Raw genomic sequence first — 22,820 nt, 5'->3', positions numbered from 1 at the left:
TAGAATGCATCATTCATTATCTGTTCTTTATTATGTCCAGAAAAATGTACCGCCTTCATGTATTCCTTCCTACATCACAATTCAAAAGGCCCAACATGTGACAGCTTTCCTGTACAAAGTTACCACTCACAAGTATTCCTACATTACAATTCAAAGGGACCAGTATTTTATGATTATAAATATGCTGAAAGAACCACTAAAATTTCAATTGCCAAAATTTCTCAAACTATTTTACTTCTATGCATTCCCGGAAACAAAACTGATCTAAACCTTAAGCATTCTGCCCTCGGAGGTAACATGTAAAGTATTGGCGAAAACAGAAGATCTAAAATATTCAGAAATCCTGAAAATGATGTAAATATCAGACGTTTACCAATAGGATAGCGGAATCGTGCCATGCAAAGTTTCAGGTACCAGAGCTGCAGTCACTGGCATCTCCCAATCCCGAAATCCTCAAAAATCTCATCGGGAACCATTGCCATTTCCTAAAAGGATAGAGGAATCGTGGCGTGCAAACTTTCAGGTACCAAAGCTGCGGTCACCGGCATCTCCCAATCCAGGGATAATGAACCTGGTGATAAAACACAGTAAATTAAAACTCATAGCACTCGAACTTGAGAAATGGAGTGCATGCTTATTTGATGCTAGCAAAGAACCGTATAGACACGTTCTGGTACATCCTTTTAGGTGCTTTTCCCTTTGGTGTGGGAATAGTAATAAGCACATAGTGATCAGAAGATTTACTTACCCTTTCTCATTTACAACTGAATCTATCATTCCAGCATATACATGAAGCCTGGGAAAAAAGACACTTGTAAGTGAACTAATATGTAATAGAGAATTACGTTCTATAGCACTTATATCTACTTACCCTGGAAATTTCTTGCTAAGTTTCTGCAGTGCTGGAGGTGCAACAACAGCAGATATCTAATAAAGAGCATGTATGAGTCAATGACACGAGAACCGAATATGAAAATGGAATAAAACTGATTGTGCTTTAGGCACTTACGATTTTTATTTGCTTGTTGTCAACTCCACGATCTTTCAACAAGTCGATGGCTGCAACTATTGTACCACCTGGATTACAGAGTTATGCCATAAATCAGGCCACAGGCACAACTGCTAAGCACTTTTGAAGGGCATAGTTACACTCAAGAAAAAGTCTGCCTTGAGTAAAAGAAGGTATTAAAGCCAGGAAAAATTTTAGTCAGGTATTATTTTCCCTACAACATGCTAACATTGACAAATAACAGTTGGCCACACGTACATGGTATGCTGGAGGCCAGCAGCAGAGCTCACTGGTCAAGTTGAAAATCAATTTTCTCCCTCTTTTTGAAAGTAAACTTCAAAGGCACAATTAGTTGTGGAACAGAATGATAGACCACATTTGTTAACTACATAGAAAATGTTAGATAGCAGAGAACAACATCGTGGAATTGTACCATAAAGAGCCTTCCAAAAGAGGTCCCTATTCTGCTTTTCTTCGAGGACAAGACCACTTACCACCTAGCTTTGGAACTCCACCAATAACAGTGTCATGAGTCTGCTTGAATAACTTTATACCTATGGAGTTTTATTTTCTTTGAGAATGCATTTGATGCTAGGCAGGAATATTAGGGTGCCAACTGATACAGAACAGTTGATAAATTATTACAAGTTTAGAATCAGACTGTGCTTTAGGATGTATGATTTTTCTTGCTTGGTAGATGACTTGGAATGTTTTCAATGATGTATTAAGCTGTCAATTAAGATGGACACTGTAGAAAGCAACGGTTTGACTAATAAATCATATGAACTAAATTAAAGAGGAACAACAAGGAAAATATGGTGCCTGCTTTTTTATTAACCTAAAAACTAAACACAGAAACATGTAGAGCTACATTAAATTATGTGATGGAGATATATAACAAAAAAAATAATTGCTTCACCAAGAAAGAAAGATACCTGTTGCGAGCATAGGATCCACTATAAGTATTCGTGACCCCTCAGGGAACTTATCCGGTAAGCTGCAACAAAATACAAAACAAACTTTTAACTTCCACTTGATTTATTTCTCAGCTGATTATAACATGTCTATCTAACCTATATGCTGATGGCTAGACAATTGACAGTTCCCTCAGTTGTGTAATTAGGGATGCCTAAAATGACTACTAGCAACTTCCACGAGAAATCTTCTAACAAAAAAATGAGCAATGTGAAAACTCTGGGTTCCTTTACAAGGGAAAAAGCAAACAAGCAGATTTTTCTCGTTTCCTTTTCCTTGAGAAGTTACATAAGGAAAAATGGACATTAAACAAATCAAGGTTTTAGATCTTGGTCAAGCATCAATTTTGATAATCTACCACAACAGTATGTTATATATGAACCAGACAGTATATCGAGCTCGCTCGGTACCAGCTGAAAAAATCAACAAAATGATAAAATATTGATCGGTACTGAATCATATGGTTCAATATGGGTCTTTTGTCAGACCAGTACCGGTCACGACACACTGTAATAATAGCGAACAACATATAATCAATCTATTTTTAGTGTACAATAACAAAGATCACATTTGCAGGTTTATCCTCCTTTGCTCACACTCAAAATGTCGAGTAACATCACCTAAGTCTTCAAGTAATATACTAGTTGCCCCTCATGTATACCTGTCAGCTATACGTTTCTATTGCTAAGTTGTAGATTTATTGAGTGCTTTTTATATGAGATTTCTAAATGACAATTTAAGAAGCAATATGGGGATGTGAGGACGCAAGGCATGTCATAATCTTGGTCTGCTTCCTACCACTATTTGAAAGAATACATGACAATGGCAGACAAGTGATGCAGGAACATGAGGTTTAAGGTGGTTGATGATAAGCCTTCATAAGTTCAGATCAAGCGTCTAAATTGTGTGTGCATATACATGTATTCTTTCATATTTTAAAAGGTTTCTTTTTCTAGTTTTTAGTTCCTATTTTAAGCAAGTATTCATCAAATCATATGCCATCATGCTGTTAGTGCCTTTGAGTTATATTCTTCATCAAATCAGATTTAGATAGAAAATTTAAGCAAACTTTGGGCTCTATATTCATCATTGTTGGGAACTAATTTTGTACTAAAGACCCACACACTTCTGCTCTACAACATCAAGTTTCAAGATCATCTGTATCTGACCTGAAACAACAAATGCTACAAAAAGAGCATATGTTAAAGTCCATGTATAACATAAGAACTAGACCTAATAATGGATACTTACAAGTAATTAATACCAACGACTCCAAGACTCAATCAGTCCAGAAGTTAAGAATTACATGTTCAGAATTTTCATATCATTGTCCTTGCATGACGAGTGCACTTACGAGAGTTAACTAAGAGATTTTCATGTTAACTATCATACTTGGAGATGAACAGAACCTAGAAGACCACCACATTGAAGCACACGATGATAAAATAGCTTGTAGAAGCAAGACAAAGGTAACATCCCAAAAAGAGGAGAGTAAGAAAAATATCATACTAGATAACATGCAAAAGATGTCTTTTCTTCAACTAAAAATGTAAAGACAACATGCTCTTACTTGTTGAGATATACTGATGGTTCTAGAGTGGTCTCATCCCTGTGCATGCCTTCATGTACAGTAACAAGAAAAGTTATCATACAACCAAAGCATAGTAACAACAGCCAAATGAAGGAAGTCTATTCGAGACTAAATAAGCAAGACAAGAGGCCAAATTGTTACACATTGATAAACAACATTGTGTTGTTGCCTAGTATCTGGACCTTTAAATGATTAAGCAAGCATCATAATTAGCAACTTTCAGATATTCAGTAATTTCTCCTCACCAAGGTGGTACGTTACTGATGCTGGCAAAACTGAGGGGGCATGCTCTGCTAGAGCAAGACCAGCTCTCAAGATAGGTACAATCTGATAAGTGATAAAAACCATTCATAAGTTAACATAGAGCAGATTAACTTTTCAAGCCACCAAACCATTAGAAAAGTAAGTAAATTAAACTAGATCATGTTATTTACTAAAGTAAAGCATCTGCATAGTTATCAAAAAAGTTTACAGACCATCACAGGTTCACGTGGATCGATAAACTCAACAGTAGCAACACCCATTGGTGACTGTATCTCCCCGCTGATAGTAGGCTGCAAGTAAAAAGGACTATAGCTAAGGCTAATAATGGACAGAAGATTGGAGGCTGACATAATAGCTTGCAAATGGCATAACATTTTGTTAAAAAAACAGATTTACCAAATTTATGTAATTGCTCAACTGGTTGAGTGTAACCAACAAAAAACATATTGATTATCAACACTAGTGCAGCTACATTTTAGACATCATGAATACTTAAACTCCAAAATTAAATGAGCAGAGACCTTTTTTTTTTTTTTGAGCTGGCTCATCTGAACTAATCTAGAGTATCAGACCTTAGACTTTCACATGTGGTAATAAGAAGCATTTATTAATGAAAACACTAGAAATAATTCCAGTTGAGCTTATGAACCTAAAATAGGAAGATGGTTATGCACTCTTTTATGTATATGCATAGATAGATACGATATCATTAGGCTACAGCAAAAAGCCCCAACAAGCTCCTCATGGACAATGCCATGAACTAGCTATGCAGTTACAATAAGTACTAGCACAGATGCAACATGTAAAGATATGCATCAGATATCTTCAAGCACATGGCTTGGCATGACAACGGGTGTTGGTTGATAGTTGTTAAGATAGAAATGGAAGAAACATGATAAGATCAACAAATAAAGTTCCTGAAAAATTTACATTGTGAAAGATGCTTTTAGATTCACAAGATGACATTGACAGAAGACCAATCCAGCAAGGAATCTTGCTAGGGACAAGAAAACAATTCTTATGTATTTGAGGCTTGTACCTTGTACAAAGATTACAATAAGAAAATGTAGCGCCATGAGCATGTTAATTTTTTTCTATTAAATTCACCAGCCAGATGCTAAATTGTGACAGACCAACCATGTCTTTGTTTATTTTGTGATTTTCGTTAGGTAATTCTTTGAGACATCACTAGTTATGCAAATAATACCAGTCAATAGATTAAAGATTATCTGCAAATCATTGGCTGTAGCTATATAACAAGTAGCCAGCAGCAGTAAAGACTTACCAACCAGTCTCTGGATGCTTCATATATGAGCAATCTCCCAAGTTCTGCCATGGCGCTCTCTGGAAAAATAACATTTACCAAGGTACAATTAGCAGTTCTTGAATTGACCTTGAATGAATAAAAGAATCTGAATAAAGTGTCTTCAAAAAAGGTTTTCGTTCATCAAAGCCTCTGAGTTAAGTCTTTGAATGCGATATAATGCCACTAGAAACATCAGCAGTTGCAGTTAAGGCTCCAATAAAGTAAATGAAGGTATTGTCATATTGTCCTCTGGATATAGCATGTTATATATAATATCAGGCAATGTAGTATCATTATTCAGAAGCTTTAATTAAAAAGGAAAACAAAAGAAGGTTCTGACTATTGAACTATTGAGTGAAGGAGCTTACTATTTAGAGCTCCTTTTTAATATTCACAATCTCTTAAAAAATTAGTAGAATAATATTTTACTATTCACAATCCCTCTAATTCCGCGTTTACCCTTCTCTTTTTCCTTCCCCACAGCCCCTACCTGCACCCTCCGGCCGCCGACTCTCCCCATCGGTCACTGCCGCCAACTCTCCCCACAGCCCGCTGTCACTGATCACCACCCCCAGCCTACCTCCCCACTGCTTCTTGTCGTCGATCATCGCCTCCAGCCTGCCTGTGCACCCTGTAGACTCTCCCCACTGCTCGTCACTCCTAGCCTACGCTCGTTGCCACCGACACTCCCCCCTCGGTCGCCGCCGGCTTTGCTGGCTGCGGACGTCATTGTCGCCGACCTCATCCGACGCAGAGGAGGAGGAGAAGAAGGAAAAAAAAGAATGGAAAAAGGGGGAAGAAAAGGGATATAAGGATTGAAAAAAAATTTTATTAGAATTAAGTTATAAATTGAGGATATATATGTTTATTTACAGAGAGATAACTTAAGAATATTTAAAATTTTTAATATGGATGGGGTTATAAATAATAAAAACACAATCAGGCATTGGGCAAGTACCTTATTAGGATCAACAACCAAAAACAAAATGCACGCGCATGATTGAAGGACACTTTGGCTATCATTCCAAAGAAGTTGCTACAACCAATTCAACAGGATTAAGAAAAGGCGTCCGGAGCTACTCACTGAAGATGGCGCAAGGCGTCTGCTCGTTCCTGAGGACAGAGATCCAGTGCTTGATCAACGGGTGCGGCGGAACAAAGACCTGCGCCCAAACTCAAATCATTACAACAGAGGCCAGAACATCTCCGACGAGGAGAAACAGACAAGATCTAACCAGCATCCTTTCATCGGAGACGGGCTTCTCCTCCGTCGCCGTGTCGGGTCTCGCGGCGGAGCAGCCCAACGGGAGCCTCCGGGTCGACATCTAGAGTTCCGGACAGGGAAACGGAGGGTAAATTAGGGTTCCAAAACCCAGGGTTCAGATGAGGGGCGTACCTTGAGCGGAGGGGGTGTCGTAGTAGCGGAAGGAAGGGAGAAGAAGCGCGGAGTCGTTGCGATACGCCGGCGTGAGAGTGTCGCCGAGATACGCGGGGTAACGGCCAGGAACCGTAGCGGAGTGGTTGCGATTCCGGCCATGGATCGACAAACGATTGGTCCACCGTAGCAGCTATTGAGTCGAGAGACAGATAGGGAGATAGTGGCAAGCGAGCGCACGACAAACCGATCGAAACGGAAAAGGAGATGCATAATTGCATATTGGTCCCTGAAATATTTTATTTCTCATATTAATTCCTTTAACCTTCATTTTTTTCTTTTTCATTGTAAATCCCTCTTATTTGAGCTCAAGCATTTTAGAAAAAGAATATTACTCATATAGATTTCCATATAAGAGTTTATTGAACTAATTTGAGTTAAATAAACTAATGTGTCAAATTATGACAAATGGCATCAAAATCCTCATATTATTGGAGCTTAGCAGTCACATGCATTATAGGGTCTGTTTTTTGTCAGACTAAATGTTGTGCAAACATCAATGCAGCCAGTAAATTTATTACGACAACCATGACAACCACATCTCAGCATGAACTCTCAGAGAGGAGAAAGCAGCAGCAGCAGCAACTGTGGGTCGATCATATGTTGCCGTTCACAGTTCGGCCGCCGTCAGCACAAATAACTTGGCCATTGATGTAGCGGGAAGCAGGGAGGCACAGGAAGCCCACCAGAGCAGCTACCTCCTCTGGCTCTCCCACACGCCCGAGCGGGATCCGATGCGTCTCCTTCGTCACGAAATCATCGTTCTGAAGTCCCTGTTTTCATCCAAAGAACTGTATTGTGTCACACAACCTTCGAATCGAACTGCTACTCTGTGTTCTACTCGCTTCTTGTCTCAGGTATCAAAGCAACGCAAAGAAGCAGACAGATCAAGATGGGTCGAGAGAGGAATTGAGATAAAACAGAGGGGAAGGCATTACTTGTTCGGTGAGTGGGGTTCTGATGGTTCCAGGCGCAACACAGTTTGTTCGGATGTTGTCCCCTGCCCACTCACAGGCAAGGCTCCTGGTGAGCTGGTTCAGTGCTCCTGGAGAAGAAGGTGATGCACATCTTGAAGAGCTCACAAAGAACCTGATAGCGCACACATATCTTGAAGTACCTACCTTTGGAGGCTCCGTAAACGGACAAATAGTCCACGGCCATGAAGCCTACGACAGAAGAGATGAACACGATGCTGGCTCTTCCTGAAGCCTTGAGATGAGGGTAGGCGAGCTGGCTCAGATGGAAAGCAGAATCCAAGTTGATGCTCATCACGTATCTGTAGTCCTCCGGGGTCTGAAGAGTAGCCGGCTTCAGGATGCCTGTTCCAGCGTTGCAGACCTGTGAACATGGGAGAACCAGAAACCAGCTTTGGTGAGTCGGAAGAGGAGACACAGATATCTGTTGAATCCATCTCTATATCAGATCTATGTGCAGAATTAAACGAAAGGAAATCGGCACACTCACCAATATATTGAGCCTTCCGTCGAAGGTGGACCTAACTTTCTCCATGAGCTTCTCTCTCTCATCTGGAGATGAGACATCGCAGATGGATCCCGTGACCTTGAACCCCTCCGCCTCCCATTTCTGCAAGCATTTGTTGAGGTCGGCTTCATTCCGAGAGCAGGTATGGACGGCTGCTCCGAGCCTCGCTAATTCTTCCACTATGCCATGCCTGAAAGGTCAACGATGTGCATCTTTAGGTCAACCATGCAGCAAAGAACATAGCAGATTCTATGCACGCTCTTTGTGCAGCAGCGGTAATAGCAATAGTAGTTAGTACCCGATTCCTTTGGTGCCGCCGGTGACCAAGGCTGTTGCTCCGAGAAGAGACCATCTACCCGCTGCGTTCTCCCCGTCCGCCATGGTTTTCTTAGCACTACTTTTCCACGGAGAGACGAACGAGAACGTTCTTATACACAAGAAGTCAGGAAGAAGGGGGAGAGAACGGTCAGAGAGAAAAGGATTGGGGAGGGGGAGTCGGTAGGGATTCCATGGCGCTTCGTCTTCTTATTGTGTCGTTTGGTAAGGCTCAATAATTAGGGCTTAGAAGACTTTGTCGGCGCCTCGAGAACTAATCGATCAAGCAAATGCAAAATGCATCGGTCGGTAGATCGAGGATTAAGACTCCTGCGATGAAGAGATCAGAGGCAATCGCTTTGCTGCAAGTGTCGGACATTGGCTGGTGTTGCTCTCGGTGGTTGGAGGAAAGCCACCGAAAGCTGCGACCGCCCACCGAACAAATCTGGAGCACTGCTGTGGACGCATCGTTGTTAGGGTTGGTGAGGACGCATCACCGCCGTGGATCCAAGTTTGAACGCGACATATTCATATTTCGAAGTTTGGTCAAAATTAGGAGGGGCTAATGTTTGACCCAAAAATTTTAATGAGTTCAAGCTTAAGAAATTTACATACAAAAAAATCGACTTAGATTTGTATTAATAAGATCTCATTAGTTCCCGGAATCAATTGATTGATGGTGGATGTATGGCACATTGTCTTGATCGATTTCACTGTCAGTCATCACAATAGAATAAGGGAAGATGGGACTCATCGCATCATATAATAAGAACATAGCATCCATATCGAGGTATATGTCAAATTAAACATATACCACATATCGAGGACTAAAAAATTAAGTTTTTCATATTTCACATATTTATATTTTTAAAACAAAAACAATAATATTAATCATGTTTGAAAGTGGATATATATATATATAAGAATATATAGTAGTAATGTATGCTTTTTTTCAATTATAAGAATACGTACAATGTGTTGTTGATAAGCTACTGCGATATGGATCAAAGTATCTTTAAAAAAAAATAAAAGAAACTATTACATCAATTATTACGATTAATCAATCGTGCAATCATGGACCAACCTATTTAAATCTCTTATTTAGAAAATAAATTAATGATGATATTGCTTCTATCATTGTCCCCAGACAAAAGTGATAGTATACCTAACGCCATGAGCATGGATGTAAGTTGGTTCACCAACCTACAATCATACCCAATGTTTTGAAGCGTGACTTATTCTTTTAGATAATGTTTTAACATCCCATCAATTTTGTTGGATTGATCTGTGTTTGACTTGCTCATCAAGTTGGTGAGTGGGAGATGATGACATGACATGACATGACATGAGGGTGATTCGATTCATCTACAAGATCTTTCCTCTCTCCATTCAGAGATCCACTTCTAATAGTCCCAAGTTTTTGGGACAAACATTAGTTATCCATTTGAAAATGATGATTTATACATGAATTTTAAATCATATTTAATTCGGATATCAATCCACTAGGTTTAGGATGATTCATTTCTGACTCGATGATTATAATGATTCCAAATTAAGATTCTTATTGGAAACTTGGAGTGTTGAGACTCAGAGAAGATGGAATTCACTCCATCATTATAGGATTAGATACTGGTCGGTGGAGCAAATCCATTCTACTATTATATAATTAGGCAGGTGGATCTCACACCTCTCATCTTTCTTTTGATAGAAAACGAAAAAGAACTCACCACCACAATGCCTATCTGATTAAGACAACATTCGAATGAGAGACCAGCAAATGACACCATCATTTTGTAATTAGAACACAGGAAATGGAATCAAGAACATAAGGTTACAAAACCATGGAGTCTGCATAGATAAATGGAAGTTGCAAGACGATGTGATCTGCTTATTATAGTCCGTGGTTGAACTCAGCAAACATGTAATTAACTCCACACACTGTTTGGGCATTTCTAGTAGTAACCATTCACAGTGCGACCTCCATCGATGACGACGACTTGGCCGGTGATGTAGGAAGCGGCGGGGAGGCAGAGGAAGGCCACCACCGGTGCCACGTCCTCCGGCACGCCAAGGCGACCGAGCGGCACGTTGTGCGACTCCCTTGTCACGAACTCCTTGTTCTCGAACGCCTGTTGCAGAAGAAGGAGAAGAAGAAATCGATAGCTGTTTCGGATGGGGAACTGCAACTAGTGTGCGGCTAAGAATCGAGGGAGGGCTTACGGGCTTCATGAGCGGGGTGTCGACGGCACCGGGGGCGACGCTGTTGACGCGGATGTTGTCCTTGGCCCACTCACACGCGAGGCTCCTGGCGAGCTGGTTCAGTGCTCCTGGAAGAAGCCCAAGCAGAAGCTGAGGACGACGGCCATAGAGACAAATCCACATACATCTCACGTCCACCGCTACTATGTATTACCTTTGGTGATCCCATAGATGGATAGAAACTCCAAAGCCATGATGCCGGAGATGGAGGAATTGAACACGATGCTGCCTCTTCCCGACGCCTTGAGGAGCGGGTGAGCCAATTGGCACATAGCGAAGGCTGACTCCACGTTGGTGGTGGTCATGAACTTGTAGTCTCCGGGCGTGCACTGCGTGACCGGCTTCGGATACCCCGTTCCCGCATTATTAACCTGCACAAACGAGGACTCGGTAAATCAATCCTTCCGCATCGTCATTTCGTCGAACAGAAGATGTGGTCGCGGGCTTACGAGGATGTTCAGCTTGCCATCGAAGACGGTCTTCACCTCCTCGATCAACCTCTCTCTGTCGGCCGGAGAGGAGACGTCGCAGACGGTGCCCGTGACCTTAAAATTCTTCTTCTTCCATTCCTGCAAGCACTTGTTCAGCTCCGCTTCGTTCCTGGAGCAGGTGTGCACGGCTGCCCCAAATCCAGCCAATTCCTCGACTATGCAGAACCTGGGAGAAGAAGAAGAATGTCATCGAGGCTCATCTTGGGTTGGAGACAGAGAATACGAAGGCTGAGATAGGAAGGAGGGAGTACCCGATTCCTTTTGTGCCTCCGGTGACCAAAGCCGTGGCTCCAACCAGAGACCATCTGTCGGCGAAGCTGCTGCAATTGCCGTTCTGCACACCCGCCATGGTTGTCTTCTCTTTCTTGTCGAAGGAGACTAGATTCTTCTTGCGTAAGACACGCAGAGACGGGCACCAGACTGGTCGTCTTATAGACTCACGAACGATGTGACATGAACAGAGAAAAGATCACCCATTTGTGGGGGAGGGAGTTGGTGAGCGTTGGGTGGCTCTCCTGCCTCGGTGTCTTCCCCACATCATGCCGACCACTCGGGAGTAGATCAATTATTGCATCAGTTCGGTCACAGAAGTAAATGTAATCACCGATAATTTTTCCTTTAACATAAATTAATTACTATAAATAATATATTACTTTATTATTAATCTCTATATTTGTGTATTATAGTTAAGGAAATGATTAAATTTGGTTTCCTTAATCATTTGGATAAGTTAGGAATTCTACTAATCAATTAACTTATTAATCGATTTATTTCCTAACGAGTGATTTGATATTTAGGAAGTAAATAGTTTACCTTCCATTTTTATGTGTGAACTATTATAAATAAATATTATATTACTTTTTATGTGTGAAAGCGAATGTAAAATAAATTAAAAATAAAAATTAAATTATTACTTACCTTTCGGGGAGATCTCTAGGGAGATGATATCAAGGAAGGGATAATCAAAAAGAGATAGGATCCTTTCTTTTTAATTAGCTTTGATTTGTGTTTTGAAATCTTGACATTGAGATTGTTACAATTTTATAATGAATAATGATGTTTTAATTTCGAAATTTCATGATTTTTGAATAATAATAATTGATTTATGATGTTAGACTGATTATTTGATTTGTATTGATCTTTTAAGCTTAAGTGAATTTTAATATTAATTTAATTATTAAAATTTTTATTTAGTATAATAGTTCTAATTTATTTAATTAGTTATATCTATATTTCAAGAATTATGTATGAATTTCTGTAATGTAATTAGTTTTAAATTTTAGATCATGAATTTAAAGATTTAATTAATATATTTAAATAATTCTTTAATAATTTTAAATATTAAAATCTAATTTGATAAGAGGAGTCTAATTGGGGTCTGACTTGAGTCAAATTGATAAGAGGAGTCAATTTAAAGATCGAATTGACTCAGACCATGTGATCATGTGTAACCTAGCTTATGTGACTAAGTACAACCTAGCTCATGTGGTCAAGCATGACCCAACCCATGTGGCTAGGTACGATCTAATCCATATGGCCATGTATGACCCAGCCCATGCAGTAAGGTACGACACAACCATGTGGTTAAGCATGGACCAGCTCATGTGGCTAGATACAATCCAGTCCATGTGGTCATGTATAACCCAACTCATATGGTAAGGTACGACCCAACCATGTGGCTAAGCAAGAGCCAGCTTATGTGGCTAGGTACAACTCAGTCTAAGTGGTCAGATACGACCCCAACTCATATGTCTATGATCAATTCGTGAGCCAAGCAGGACCTAGTTCAATGGTAAGGCCCAGCCCAACTTATAAGTGAGGCTTAGTCTAGTCCATGAAGTTAAGCCTACCCAGTTACACGATTGGTATTAGACATATCGTCGCTCCAGCCTGTCGTACCTCAACTCAACCTAGTATTTGGAACAGGTATATGCAATGTATATGACCCGCCCAAGACTCAGGTGGGTTGGTTCGGTTTGGGTTAGTACTATACGACATAGTCCAATCTCCTTCTCTATTGGTTTGAGCTCATTAATTGACGAAATCAAACAAGTTTGATCAGTTAAAGCTAATTTAGGGTGATTCCAAACTAACTTAACTAGTTCAAACATATTTGACCTAATCGAGATCAATCAAATCTAAATTAGACCGGTTTAGGGTGATTCCAGACTGGTTCCATAAGGATTTGGTATTGGTTCCGTTAGATCATAATCGAATTGAGTTTGGTTTAAGTCAATTGAGCTATTCCAATTAGGGTTTTGATTGATTGAGGACTATTGAGATATTGATATTTAATACTTTTATGATATGATGAATTTAAAGGTTTTATCTGAAGATGTCATTTGAAAATGATTATTGGTTTTCTATGTTTATGATATTGATATGATAAGTATCATGTAGTAGATGTGACTAGACTAGTAGTTCACATTGGGAGTGCAACTTGTGAAAGGAGCTACGGGCCCATCATAGTGCGGAGCCACCAATGAACATAGTCTAGTAGATTTACATCAAGTATAGTCTCTCATAATATTTAATCATATTGATTTCTTGATGTATGCATGAGTGATTGAATGAGTGTAAATGAATGATCATGAATGTTTATGTATCCCTACCAAGGGCAGGTATGGCGATTCCCTTCGGGGATTAGCGGGCCGTCAGACGTGATGGTTAGACGGTTCCTCCATCCGCTGTTGGGAGGAATCCATCCCGTGGAATATGCCTCTCCATCCGCTGTTGGGAGAGCGCACCATTGGGTGATGTACGCCTTTGTTATTATGTATGTGTTGCATGTGGCTGATGCATGATTTTGTTTATTATGCAAGAAATTATCATCATTTTTCTGATGCATAAGTTTTATGATGAATAGATATATTTTCATATTGAATTATTGATATTTGTTTATATTTCATGAATATTGAAGATTATTTTTATGATTTTTCTGAGGTTCCAACCAGCATGTGTGGTTGCTGATGTGTTTTTATTTTATATTTATTTTCAAAGTAATCTACTATTATGTAATAGATCTGAAGCTTGGGTGAAAGAGACTTGTGACTCTGTGAAGAAGATGTCATTTTTCTATATAATAGAATGTAGTATAATAGAATATCTACTACTGTAAAGACAATGATTTGAAATCAAAGACGAATGAAAAGAAAAAGAGGGAGTTTATTATATAAATTATGGATAATAAATTTTTGATTTATTATTCTTTTTATAAATTCGGGATGTGACAGGAAACGTCGATCGGGGTTCGTTCTTCGATCCCAATCCCCCCACGCGCATGAAGAACGAGGCATGGAGGTGCGAATAAAGAAAGAATGGATTGGGGTTGGTTCCCAGCGTCGCACTTGTCCTTTCACTTCGATCTCACCGCTCTTCAACTGGATCTTGGTGGAGTCGTACCTATGTATATATATATATATATATATATATATATATATATATATATATATATACTTTTCTTAATAATCCATATTTATATTAAATAATTTCTTTTACAATCGATAAAATATGCGTCGAACATATATCGAATCGGATCATTATAATTCGAAATGTTCATAATACGTTGAATATGATAAAAAACAATCATCTCTTAATCATATACAGTTAGCGAGAAATACCTGAAGTCATTGTGATATCAAGCTGAGCGACGCATGATATCACGGGAGAGACGAAGTCGAGGAGAGAAGACAGCATTAGCGTCGCTTTCTCCTCGTCCTTCCTACCTACTTTACTCTGCCAATCTCTTTGCAGCGAGTGTGGGTGGGGGAGGGTGGAGAAAGCAAGTGTGTATGTGGATGGAGTCGATCAGCAGCAGTTACTGCCCACCGAAACCGTTGAAAGCAACTGTGTTGAATAATATACGATTGTTGTCGTCTTCTTTATTGTTATTCTTTTTAAAAGCACAACCACTCCATTGTGAGCCTCTCAATTTTTATGGCTGGCAGCAGCAGCAGATCTACTTTTGTGGAAAACAAAGCTATTACGTCGAGTCAAAAAGACTCGAGACTAGAATTAAGTGTGTGAATAGAGACTCATGTCTCATTCTCACAATATTTTGTTTCACATTTTGATTGTTGTACAAAGTCAATATTCATTCACCCTCCAATTAAGACTCCATGTTTGGATGTCTATATATGTTAGGTAGCCACATCAAATTTTAATAAAAAATTCTTTTTATCCAACAAGAGATTATTTAAAATTTATTTTTTTGTCATTTATGGAGGCACAAACATTGGATACCCCCTCGGAGAATTTTTCTATCCATATAGTTCCTCCTCAAGATTTATATTGTTAAATTAATTATTAAAGTGTTGCGTAATTCTATATCGGATTATCTTCGTAATTTGAATTAACAATCAAGCGAACTAATACAATTTATGAAAGCAAAGAATTGTGTTAAGCTAATCTAAGAAGAAGACATGTAAGTCATTTTACAAGAAAATTATAAAAAGTGTAGAGAAGAGGGATAGAGAGAGAGAGAGAGAGAACAGTTCCGAAGAGACAATTGAGCCACAACAATTTATGTAGTTAAGTTCTATGACAAGGAAATGCTTTGTTTGGAAAAGGTCAAGCAGTAGTTGGGATATACATTTGAAGAACCTTAGTGGACTTGGTGTCTCCTCCTTCCAATGGATCAAGAAATCATAGCCATAAATTTGCAGTGGAAATAAATGGCTGCTAATCGATGCAAAGTTGACTCTGATGTGTCATTATTAGCTTTGTTTATTTCATTCATGATTGATACCAAATTTTATCAATTTTTCATCCAGAAGAAAATTAAGTAATTAATTGAGCCCTTTCTCAACCACTCAATACTTTTGGGATTTGTGACGAATCAAATCAAAATATTTATAATGGTATAACTCATCGTCTGAATTCTATATTTAACTCATCGTTTAATAATTATATAATATCCATTTTATCCATGATTAATTGATAGTTATACAATATCTTTCTCTCACTTATATTTAATTCACATGTCAAACTACATCTAATTTGTCAGTGATGAGAGGGTATGTTAAAGTTTAATATACACTGAGCTCTTGCTTAACAACTTAAGCCTGACACTAATCCAACAAACTATAGGATCCAAAAAATAAGGAGAAAAATAACAAGTATGTGGTTCACTTGGATAACCCCCACTCACTGGAGTAAATCTTCTTTTCCCACTGAAATCTATTCTTAGGGTTGGGCCTATGTGGGCTTTTCTTTCTTGGCCCACAATGAGTTAATTTAAGAGCCGACGCCGGCAATCTCTTTGAATCTTAAAGCAAAACGTGGCATTGTAGGTCACCGTTAATTATGATTGAAGGCCGGCACTCCGACCCGGTCGCTGGCATATAATACATGACCATTGACATCTCATATGCAGCAGCGTTGATCAGATACATTCCCTTTCCCTTAGCTTCAATGAGATGAGATGCGACTCCCAATCAAAATCCTTTTGCAGGTGTCTTCTACGCACGACGACCAGATCGACGGCAAGCGTATCCTGTACCGGTAAATCCATTTTCTATATTAGATCTCGCATCTGAAGAGAAAAGAAGAACAATTGTATCGAAATATTGTGATTAATTATTCCTCTAATCCTCTACAAATCAGTTTGGTAATTCTAATCGTTCTTTTTGCATTTTAGGATCCTTAAAATAATTACATAAAAAGTTTATAGTGCTAAGATGACACCATTGATAAAACTAGTTTAATGAAATAATAAATGATATGAATATATTATAAAAAATACTATAATTATTATGAATATATCACTGTGACATACATACCATAACACAATAAAACATGCATATAATTGACCTCACCCTCCTCTAATCGTCAATATTTCTTTCTGTTCTTGGTGATTGACTTGGAGCTGATGATATGCATATAGAAGATGCACGCCTCAGTTAATTCCGACGGGTTTCATGAATTAATTGAAACTAAATAAATTCGATAACAGCTTACGAGATGCAGTGTTTTGTGGGTTTTTAGAGATATTAGATGAGGTATTTTGAAGCTTATTCTTGAAACTATTTTGACTGTATGCTTCTTGTTTATTGCTCATCTTCCTGTATTGCAGAAACCGGAACAGGTGAGCAATCTCGGATTCAGACCTCCTGCACATAAACAAACGTCTTCCTTCCAGCATGCAGATGTATTGATCACTGTGCTTGGAAACCATGGGTTGTTTTCTAAAGAATTTTCTTCTTATATCTCAGAAAAAACTTTTGTGTTTTTTGGCTCAAAGATCTGAAAATATAATATAAAAATATTATATTTATAGTGTTTTTACATGACATTACAGTATTTTGAATAATACTGGAAAAACATTGTAACATAGTTATAAATATTATAACATAGTATTTTTGTTTTCAACAAAAAATACTGTAATACAATGTGAAAGTACTTTTTATGATATTATTAAAAATACTATAATGTGGTGTATAAATACTGTATTTTGACTAGTTTTTCCTATGGACTAGTCCATAAGAAAAAAAAGATATTATTAGTAATATAAAAAATATAATGTAAAAATATTATAACATAATATTTTTATACAAATTTTATAAAAAATATTATATTTATAGTGTTGTTACATTACATTACAGTATTTTCAATAATACTAGAAAAACATTGTAACAGAGTTAAAAAAAATACTATAACATAATATTTTTATTTTCAATAATTCTAAAAAATATTGTAACATGAAATAAAAATGCTGTAATACAATGTTAAAATACTTTTCTGATATTATTGAAAACACTGTAATGCAGTATATAAATATTGTAATTAGACTAGTTTTTCCTATGGACTAGTCCATAAGAAAGAAAAAAGAAGAAAATATTGTGTTATTATTGTGTTTTCAGTAATATAAAAAAATAATATAAAAATATTATAACATAATATTTTTATACAATTTTATAAAATATTATATTTTATAGTGTTTTTACATTACATTACAGTATTTTCAATAATACTAGAAAAACACTGTAATACAATGTTAAAATACTTTTAGATATTATTGAAAACACTGTAATGCAGTATATAAATATTGTAATTAGACTAGTTTACCCTGTGGACTAATCCATAAGAAGAAAAAAAAATGAAAAAAAGATTTGGTGAGTGAGGATATTTTAGGTATTAGAAAAGAAAACTGTATTTGAGAATTCTGGAAATGAGGTGCTTCTTGAGAAAACCTAAAAAAAAGAGAAGCTTCCCTATTATGATTCATTTAGGATATTGATCCTGCCATCTAGCATGTACTACTTTCCTATAGGCTCTGCTAAGAAACTACTTGGTTCTTTTTGTAGAACCTTTTCCAACCTGAAGGTGTCAACTGCTACAGGAGGTGTTGTTATGCTTCTCATTTTCCAACCTTTTATGAACGTGAAAGAAAAAGATGAATTCACAGATAAAGTTGGTCATCTGTAACTATTAAGAGCAAAGCAATGGAATCAACAGATCGATGATGCAAAGAGCCGCGCTGAAGAAGTTGCTTCGAAGGCATATGGTTTTATGATCAATGCGTGCATGCCTGTGAAATGATCTCAGAGATTAATGCAAAAGGACGCCGAGTCCTTCTTAGAACGGCCCGGAAACAACCAGAGAGCGAAACAAACAAAAGAGAAAGAGCTGGTAACTTGGCACAAGTGAACAGGATGATTCCGACACTGAGAACGCGCGAGTCTTTCTTCAGGAACTGATGGTGAGGAAACGTAGACAAGGACAAGGAATGGAAGGGAAGAAACGACATCGAGGGCACAGCTTCTCCGAGATCCATCAGCCGGCCGCCATGGCGCCACGTTAATCCACACCAATCCCGAGTTTGTGGCCGTCCAAGCCTGTGAACCAAAACCACAAGATACCAAGCACGGGAAACATCGCTTCTTCCATCTCCTGCCTTATATAAGCTCCCGTTTCCAACATCCTTGGTGCATCCCGAACAGCTCTCCCTCACCGTTTGATCCTTTGGTTGTCAGATGGCCGCCGCCGTCTCCACCGTTGGGGCTGTCAACCGAGTGCCGGTACCAAACAGCACTAGGCTTCACATCTTGCTTTGTTTATGAAGGAGTAGAGTTCTTCTTGTTTGATGCTCGCACTTTTGTTACGTGTAGTTAAGCCTGCATGGGTCAAGCTCAGGTGCTTCTGTCCCCAGCTCGGCTTTCTTCGGGAGCGCTCTGAAGAAAGCAAACTCCGGCCTGAGCCATGGACGGGTCTCGACTGCTAGCTTCAAGGTCTTGGCTGCCGATCTCGACGAGTCGAAGCAGACGAGCAGCGACAGATGGGCAGGCCTCGCGTCCGATGTATCCGATGACCAGCAGGATATCACAAGAGGGAAGGGGCTGGTCGACACTCTCTTCCAAGCTCCCATGGGCGACGGAACCCACATCCCCGTTATGAGCTCTTACGAGTACATCAGCCAGGGTCTCCGCCAGTAAGAAGAACCAAAACACCAACGTATTCTGTTCTTAGGACAGCTAATAATCTTGACTGTACGTGGTGATGATATGTGACAGGTACAACTTCGACAACACCATGGACGGATACTACATCGCACCAGCTTTCATGGACAAGCTTGTCGTGCACATCGCCAAGAACTTCATGAACTTGCCTAACATCAAGGTCAGCAGTCCAGCATTCCAGCTCGTCCTCTCTTTGATGCTTCTTTCCTGCCATGAGATGATGACTGGTTTAACGTCGAACAGGTTCCGCTCATTTTGGGTATATGGGGTGGCAAAGGTCAGGGGAAATCGTTCCAGTGCGAGCTCGTCTTTGCCAAGATGGGGATCAAGTAAGTGTTTCCTGCTTGCTTATGTTCTACCTCTTCACATCTCTTACTACCCTTTCGACGTTTGCTTGCAGTCCTATCGTGATGAGTGCCGGAGAACTGGAGAGTGGGAACGCGGGAGAGCCGGCAAAGTTGATCAGGCAACGGTATCGAGAGGCGGCAGACATCATCAAGAAGGGAAAGATGTGCTGCCTCTTCATCAACGATCTCGACGCAGGTGCCGGGAGGCTGGGCGGCACCACCCAGTACACCGTCAACAACCAGATGGTGAACGCCACCCTGATGAACATCGCCGACAACCCGACCAACGTGCAGCTCCCGGGGATGTACAACAAGCAGGAGAACGCCCGCGTCCCGATCATAGTCACCGGCAATGACTTCTCCACGCTGTATGCTCCTCTCATTCGCGACGGTCGCATGGAGAAGTTCTACTGGGCACCGACCAGGGAGGACCGGATCGGTGTCTGCTTAGGTATCTTCAGGACCGACAACGTCCCCATGGAGGACATCGTCAAGCTCGTTGATGCCTTCCCAGGCCAGTCGATCGGTAAGCCTTCATGCAGATTTGGACGACTGTCAACAAAAGACAAGACATCTGACTATCTGTGTTGTGCTCGAAACATGCAGATTTCTTCGGTGCCCTCAGAGCCAGGGTCTACGATGACGAGGTGAGGAAATGGGTGGCGGAGATTGGAGTCGAGAAGGTGGGTAAGAAGCTCGTCAATTCGCTCGAAGGGCCGCCGACGTTTGAGCAACCCAAGATGACGCTCGACAAGCTGACGGAGTATGGGAACATGCTGGTGAGGGAGCAGGAGAACGTGAAGAGGGTGCAGTTGGCGGACAAGTACTTGAGCGAGGCTGCACTCGGCGACGCCAATGCGGATGCCATCAAAACTGGATCCTTCTATGGTTAAGCCTGCAGCATCTGTTCGAGTGTTTGATGCATGCGATGGATTAGCAGCAGCACATTCTGTGCCATACTAATGGCGTAAAAGTTCTCTTGCTTTGTGTTCATGAATTCTGTTCCCGATATGCTAAAGAAAACTCGGTGACAGGAAGTCAAACTTTGCTGCCACAAGCATTTAGGTCGATTGGTGAAGTGGTGTCATAGTTTTCAGCAGTCTGATCAACGTAATCCGTTTGCATGTGTCTTGGAATTGGGATTGCCACCACAATCTTGTGAAACATGTGCAACATGTACTTGCATGATAGCTACAGCCAGCATCAGGGCACGAACAATCGGAAGATGAGCTGATGGCTCAAGCAATCACTGAGAGGGCAAAGTCCATAATCCTCCCTATAAGCCTTAAGCTGGATCATTATATCTATGCATATCCTTGTCTAACACACGGATGGCAAGCTATACATTAGCCATATAAGAACATAGGTCAACTGAGCAAGCTTAATGAACATGAAAACACGCATCAACGTGGAGACTGTGGCAGTATTCTGTGGTCAACGGATATATGGATGATGACTTCTGACCAGTTAGCCCAGACGTTGACCTTTTGATGCCCTTCCAACTTATTCGTGGCCCACCACCTGAGGAATTGATTCCCGCAACTCCGGCCCAAGAGAAAGATATGAGATAGGGCAAAACACATGAGAGAAAAGTTTTTTCGTACGTGGTGTGAACGACGACAGCACACGGCACGAGAGAGAAGAAGAGTGAGAAAAAAAAAAAAAGGTTTCTAGATTTTCTGTTTGACGATCGGTGGTCAAATATTATCAGTTTTGGTTCAAATTTTATGTGGAGAATCCTTGCAGTAAACTCTACAATTCTAACGGTGTTGATCCACAGTTTACCCTCTCTAAGGTACTTTATTGCTATATCCACTTTGTGAGATATAGAATTCTCTTACGAGGAGATCCACCCTATGTGATGAAGATATGCAATTCTTGAGCCAAGATCTATGATCTTGATGTTATTGTGATCATCTAGTTAACCTGTTATCATTACTATTGATAGTGGAAATTTGAGGTGGATTACGGTCCCGTGATTTTTCCCACATTGGGTTTTTCACGTTAAAAGATTTGGTCTCACTGTGTGATTGATTTTTTACTCTATTGTTTATGTTGTGTTGATTGATATTTTCATTTGAATATCAAGTTGGTATTTTGATGAGGAACCCATTTTGATACACAAAGAGGGAAAAGAATATTCCGTTTTAATAGGTTTTTTCCCAACAAGTGATATCAGAGTAACATGTTATTTGGTGCTAGTTTTTCTTATGTGATTGAAATGGAGTCAAATGATATGATTAAATTGAACTCATCAAATTATTCCACTTGGAGGCGTTTGATGGAAGATTTGCTTTATTGCAAAGATTTGTATAAGCCCATCAAGGTTAAAGATAAACCTTCTACTATGGACGATGAAGAATGAGAAGTTCAACATAGAAAAACTATTGCCTATATTAGAAGATGGATAGATATAAACTTGCATGAGCATATTTCAGATGAAACCAGAGCTGATGTTGTTTGGCAAAGGTTAGAAAACCTCTTTGCGAAAAAGATAATAGGAAATAGAATTTCTCTCCTCAGAAGACTTGTAAATTTGAAGTATAAAAATGGTGGTAATATTGTTGAGCACATAAGCCTACTTCAGAGTCTTACAAACAAGTTGGTTACTATGAAAATGAATATAGATGATGAGATGCAATGATTATTACTTCTCAGCTCTTTACCAGAAAGTTGGGAAACATATGTGGTGACTATTTGCAACTCGACGCCAAAGGGAACTCTAACTATAGATATGGTTAAATACAATTTGCTAAATGAAGATGCCAGAAGGAAAGAATATGATGAATCTTTTTCTAGTGCATTTGTTATAGCAGAAACCCACATGGATATAGAGGAAGATCTAAGTCTAGAAGAGATATCAAATGTTTTCACTATAACAGGCCAGGTC

The 22,820-nt window shown here is 39.4% G+C and overlaps 4 protein-coding genes across 5 annotated transcripts; 1 reads left to right on the top strand and 3 right to left on the bottom strand.

Annotated features, from left to right (window-relative positions):
* Positions 1-12: 12 nt before the first annotated feature.
* Positions 13-6,880, bottom strand: LOC103999637 (uracil phosphoribosyltransferase). 2 transcript variants are annotated; one of them, XM_065085843.1, is made up of 12 exons: positions 6,542-6,866; positions 6,381-6,470; positions 6,230-6,308; positions 5,125-5,183; positions 4,052-4,129; positions 3,821-3,902; positions 3,555-3,603; positions 1,945-2,006; positions 1,010-1,077; positions 872-927; positions 749-796; positions 13-571 (listed from the first exon to the last, which is right to left on the bottom strand). In XM_065085843.1, the coding sequence occupies exons 1-12, from the start codon at positions 6,791-6,793 to the stop codon at positions 520-522; spliced, it is 975 nt and encodes a 324-aa protein (XP_064941915.1). In that variant the 5' UTR covers positions 6,794-6,866; the 3' UTR covers positions 13-519. The 2 variants fall into 2 exon arrangements, with proteins under 2 accessions (XP_064941915.1, XP_064941916.1); XM_065085844.1 differs by lacking the exon at positions 4,052-4,129 and having other exon boundaries at positions 374-571; positions 6,542-6,880.
* Positions 6,881-6,989: 109 nt separating this feature from the next.
* LOC135595218 (tropinone reductase homolog At5g06060-like) lies at positions 6,990-8,865 on the bottom strand. The gene is made up of 5 exons (XM_065085846.1): positions 8,361-8,865; positions 8,045-8,252; positions 7,702-7,918; positions 7,519-7,625; positions 6,990-7,353 (listed from the first exon to the last, which is right to left on the bottom strand). Exons 1-5 carry the CDS (start codon positions 8,441-8,443, stop codon positions 7,177-7,179), a joined length of 792 nt encoding a protein of 263 aa, XP_064941918.1. The 5' UTR covers positions 8,444-8,865; the 3' UTR covers positions 6,990-7,176.
* Positions 8,866-10,140: 1,275 nt separating this feature from the next.
* LOC135595217 (noroxomaritidine/norcraugsodine reductase-like) lies at positions 10,141-11,538 on the bottom strand. Its single transcript, XM_065085845.1, has 5 exons — positions 11,379-11,538; positions 11,086-11,293; positions 10,791-11,007; positions 10,598-10,704; positions 10,141-10,506 (listed from the first exon to the last, which is right to left on the bottom strand). Exons 1-5 carry the CDS (start codon positions 11,474-11,476, stop codon positions 10,330-10,332), a joined length of 807 nt encoding a protein of 268 aa, XP_064941917.1. The 5' UTR covers positions 11,477-11,538; the 3' UTR covers positions 10,141-10,329.
* A 7,498-nt stretch (positions 11,539-19,036) lies between these two features.
* LOC135594882 (ribulose bisphosphate carboxylase/oxygenase activase, chloroplastic-like) lies at positions 19,037-21,066 on the top strand. Its single transcript, XM_065085391.1, has 6 exons — positions 19,037-19,145; positions 19,236-19,555; positions 19,638-19,743; positions 19,827-19,912; positions 19,984-20,456; positions 20,537-21,066. Exons 1-6 carry the CDS (start codon positions 19,101-19,103, stop codon positions 20,821-20,823), a joined length of 1,317 nt encoding a protein of 438 aa, XP_064941463.1. The 5' UTR covers positions 19,037-19,100; the 3' UTR covers positions 20,824-21,066.
* The last annotated feature ends 1,754 nt before the right edge of the window (positions 21,067-22,820 follow it).

This window comes from Musa acuminata, chromosome BXJ1-10 (assembly GCF_036884655.1).
Source record: "Musa acuminata AAA Group cultivar baxijiao chromosome BXJ1-10, Cavendish_Baxijiao_AAA, whole genome shotgun sequence".
NCBI classification, from domain to species: Eukaryota; Viridiplantae; Streptophyta; class Magnoliopsida; order Zingiberales; family Musaceae; genus Musa; species Musa acuminata.
Note: the sequence above shows the minus strand (reverse complement) of the source record. Positions and strands in the feature narration are given on the sequence as shown.

Bases quoted from the DNA above. Each gene is read 5' to 3' on its own strand.
- LOC103999637 (XM_065085843.1), bottom strand. From the start codon at position 6,793: ATGCATCTCCTTTTCCGTTTCGATCGGTTTGTCGTGCGCTCGCTTGCC. The intron at 3,903-4,051 runs GTCTGTAAACTT...ATCACTTATCAG, and splicing joins ATCCACGTGAACCTGTGATG to ATTGTACCTATCTTGAGAGC. The intron at 797-871 runs GTAAGTAGATAT...CTTTTTTCCCAG, and splicing joins CTTAGCAAGAAATTTCCAGG to GCTTCATGTATATGCTGGAA.
- LOC135595218 (XM_065085846.1), bottom strand. From the start codon at position 8,443: ATGGCGGACGGGGAGAACGCAGCGGGTAGATGGTCTCTTCTCGGAGCA. The intron at 8,253-8,360 runs GTACTAACTACT...TTGACCTTTCAG, and splicing joins GGCGGCACCAAAGGAATCGG to GCATGGCATAGTGGAAGAAT. The intron at 7,626-7,701 runs GTAGGTACTTCA...CTTCTTCTCCAG, and splicing joins CGTTTACGGAGCCTCCAAAG to GAGCACTGAACCAGCTCACC.
- LOC135595217 (XM_065085845.1), bottom strand. From the start codon at position 11,476: ATGGCGGGTGTGCAGAACGGCAATTGCAGCAGCTTCGCCGACAGATGG. The intron at 10,705-10,790 runs GTAATACATAGT...GGCTTCTTCCAG, and splicing joins CATCTATGGGATCACCAAAG to GAGCACTGAACCAGCTCGCC. The intron at 10,507-10,597 runs GTAAGCCCTCCC...CTTCTGCAACAG, and splicing joins ACACCCCGCTCATGAAGCCC to GCGTTCGAGAACAAGGAGTT.
- LOC135594882 (XM_065085391.1), top strand. From the start codon at position 19,101: ATGGCCGCCGCCGTCTCCACCGTTGGGGCTGTCAACCGAGTGCCG. The intron at 19,744-19,826 runs GTCAGCAGTCCA...AACGTCGAACAG, and splicing joins TGAACTTGCCTAACATCAAG to GTTCCGCTCATTTTGGGTAT. The intron at 19,913-19,983 runs GTAAGTGTTTCC...GTTTGCTTGCAG, and splicing joins TTTGCCAAGATGGGGATCAA to TCCTATCGTGATGAGTGCCG.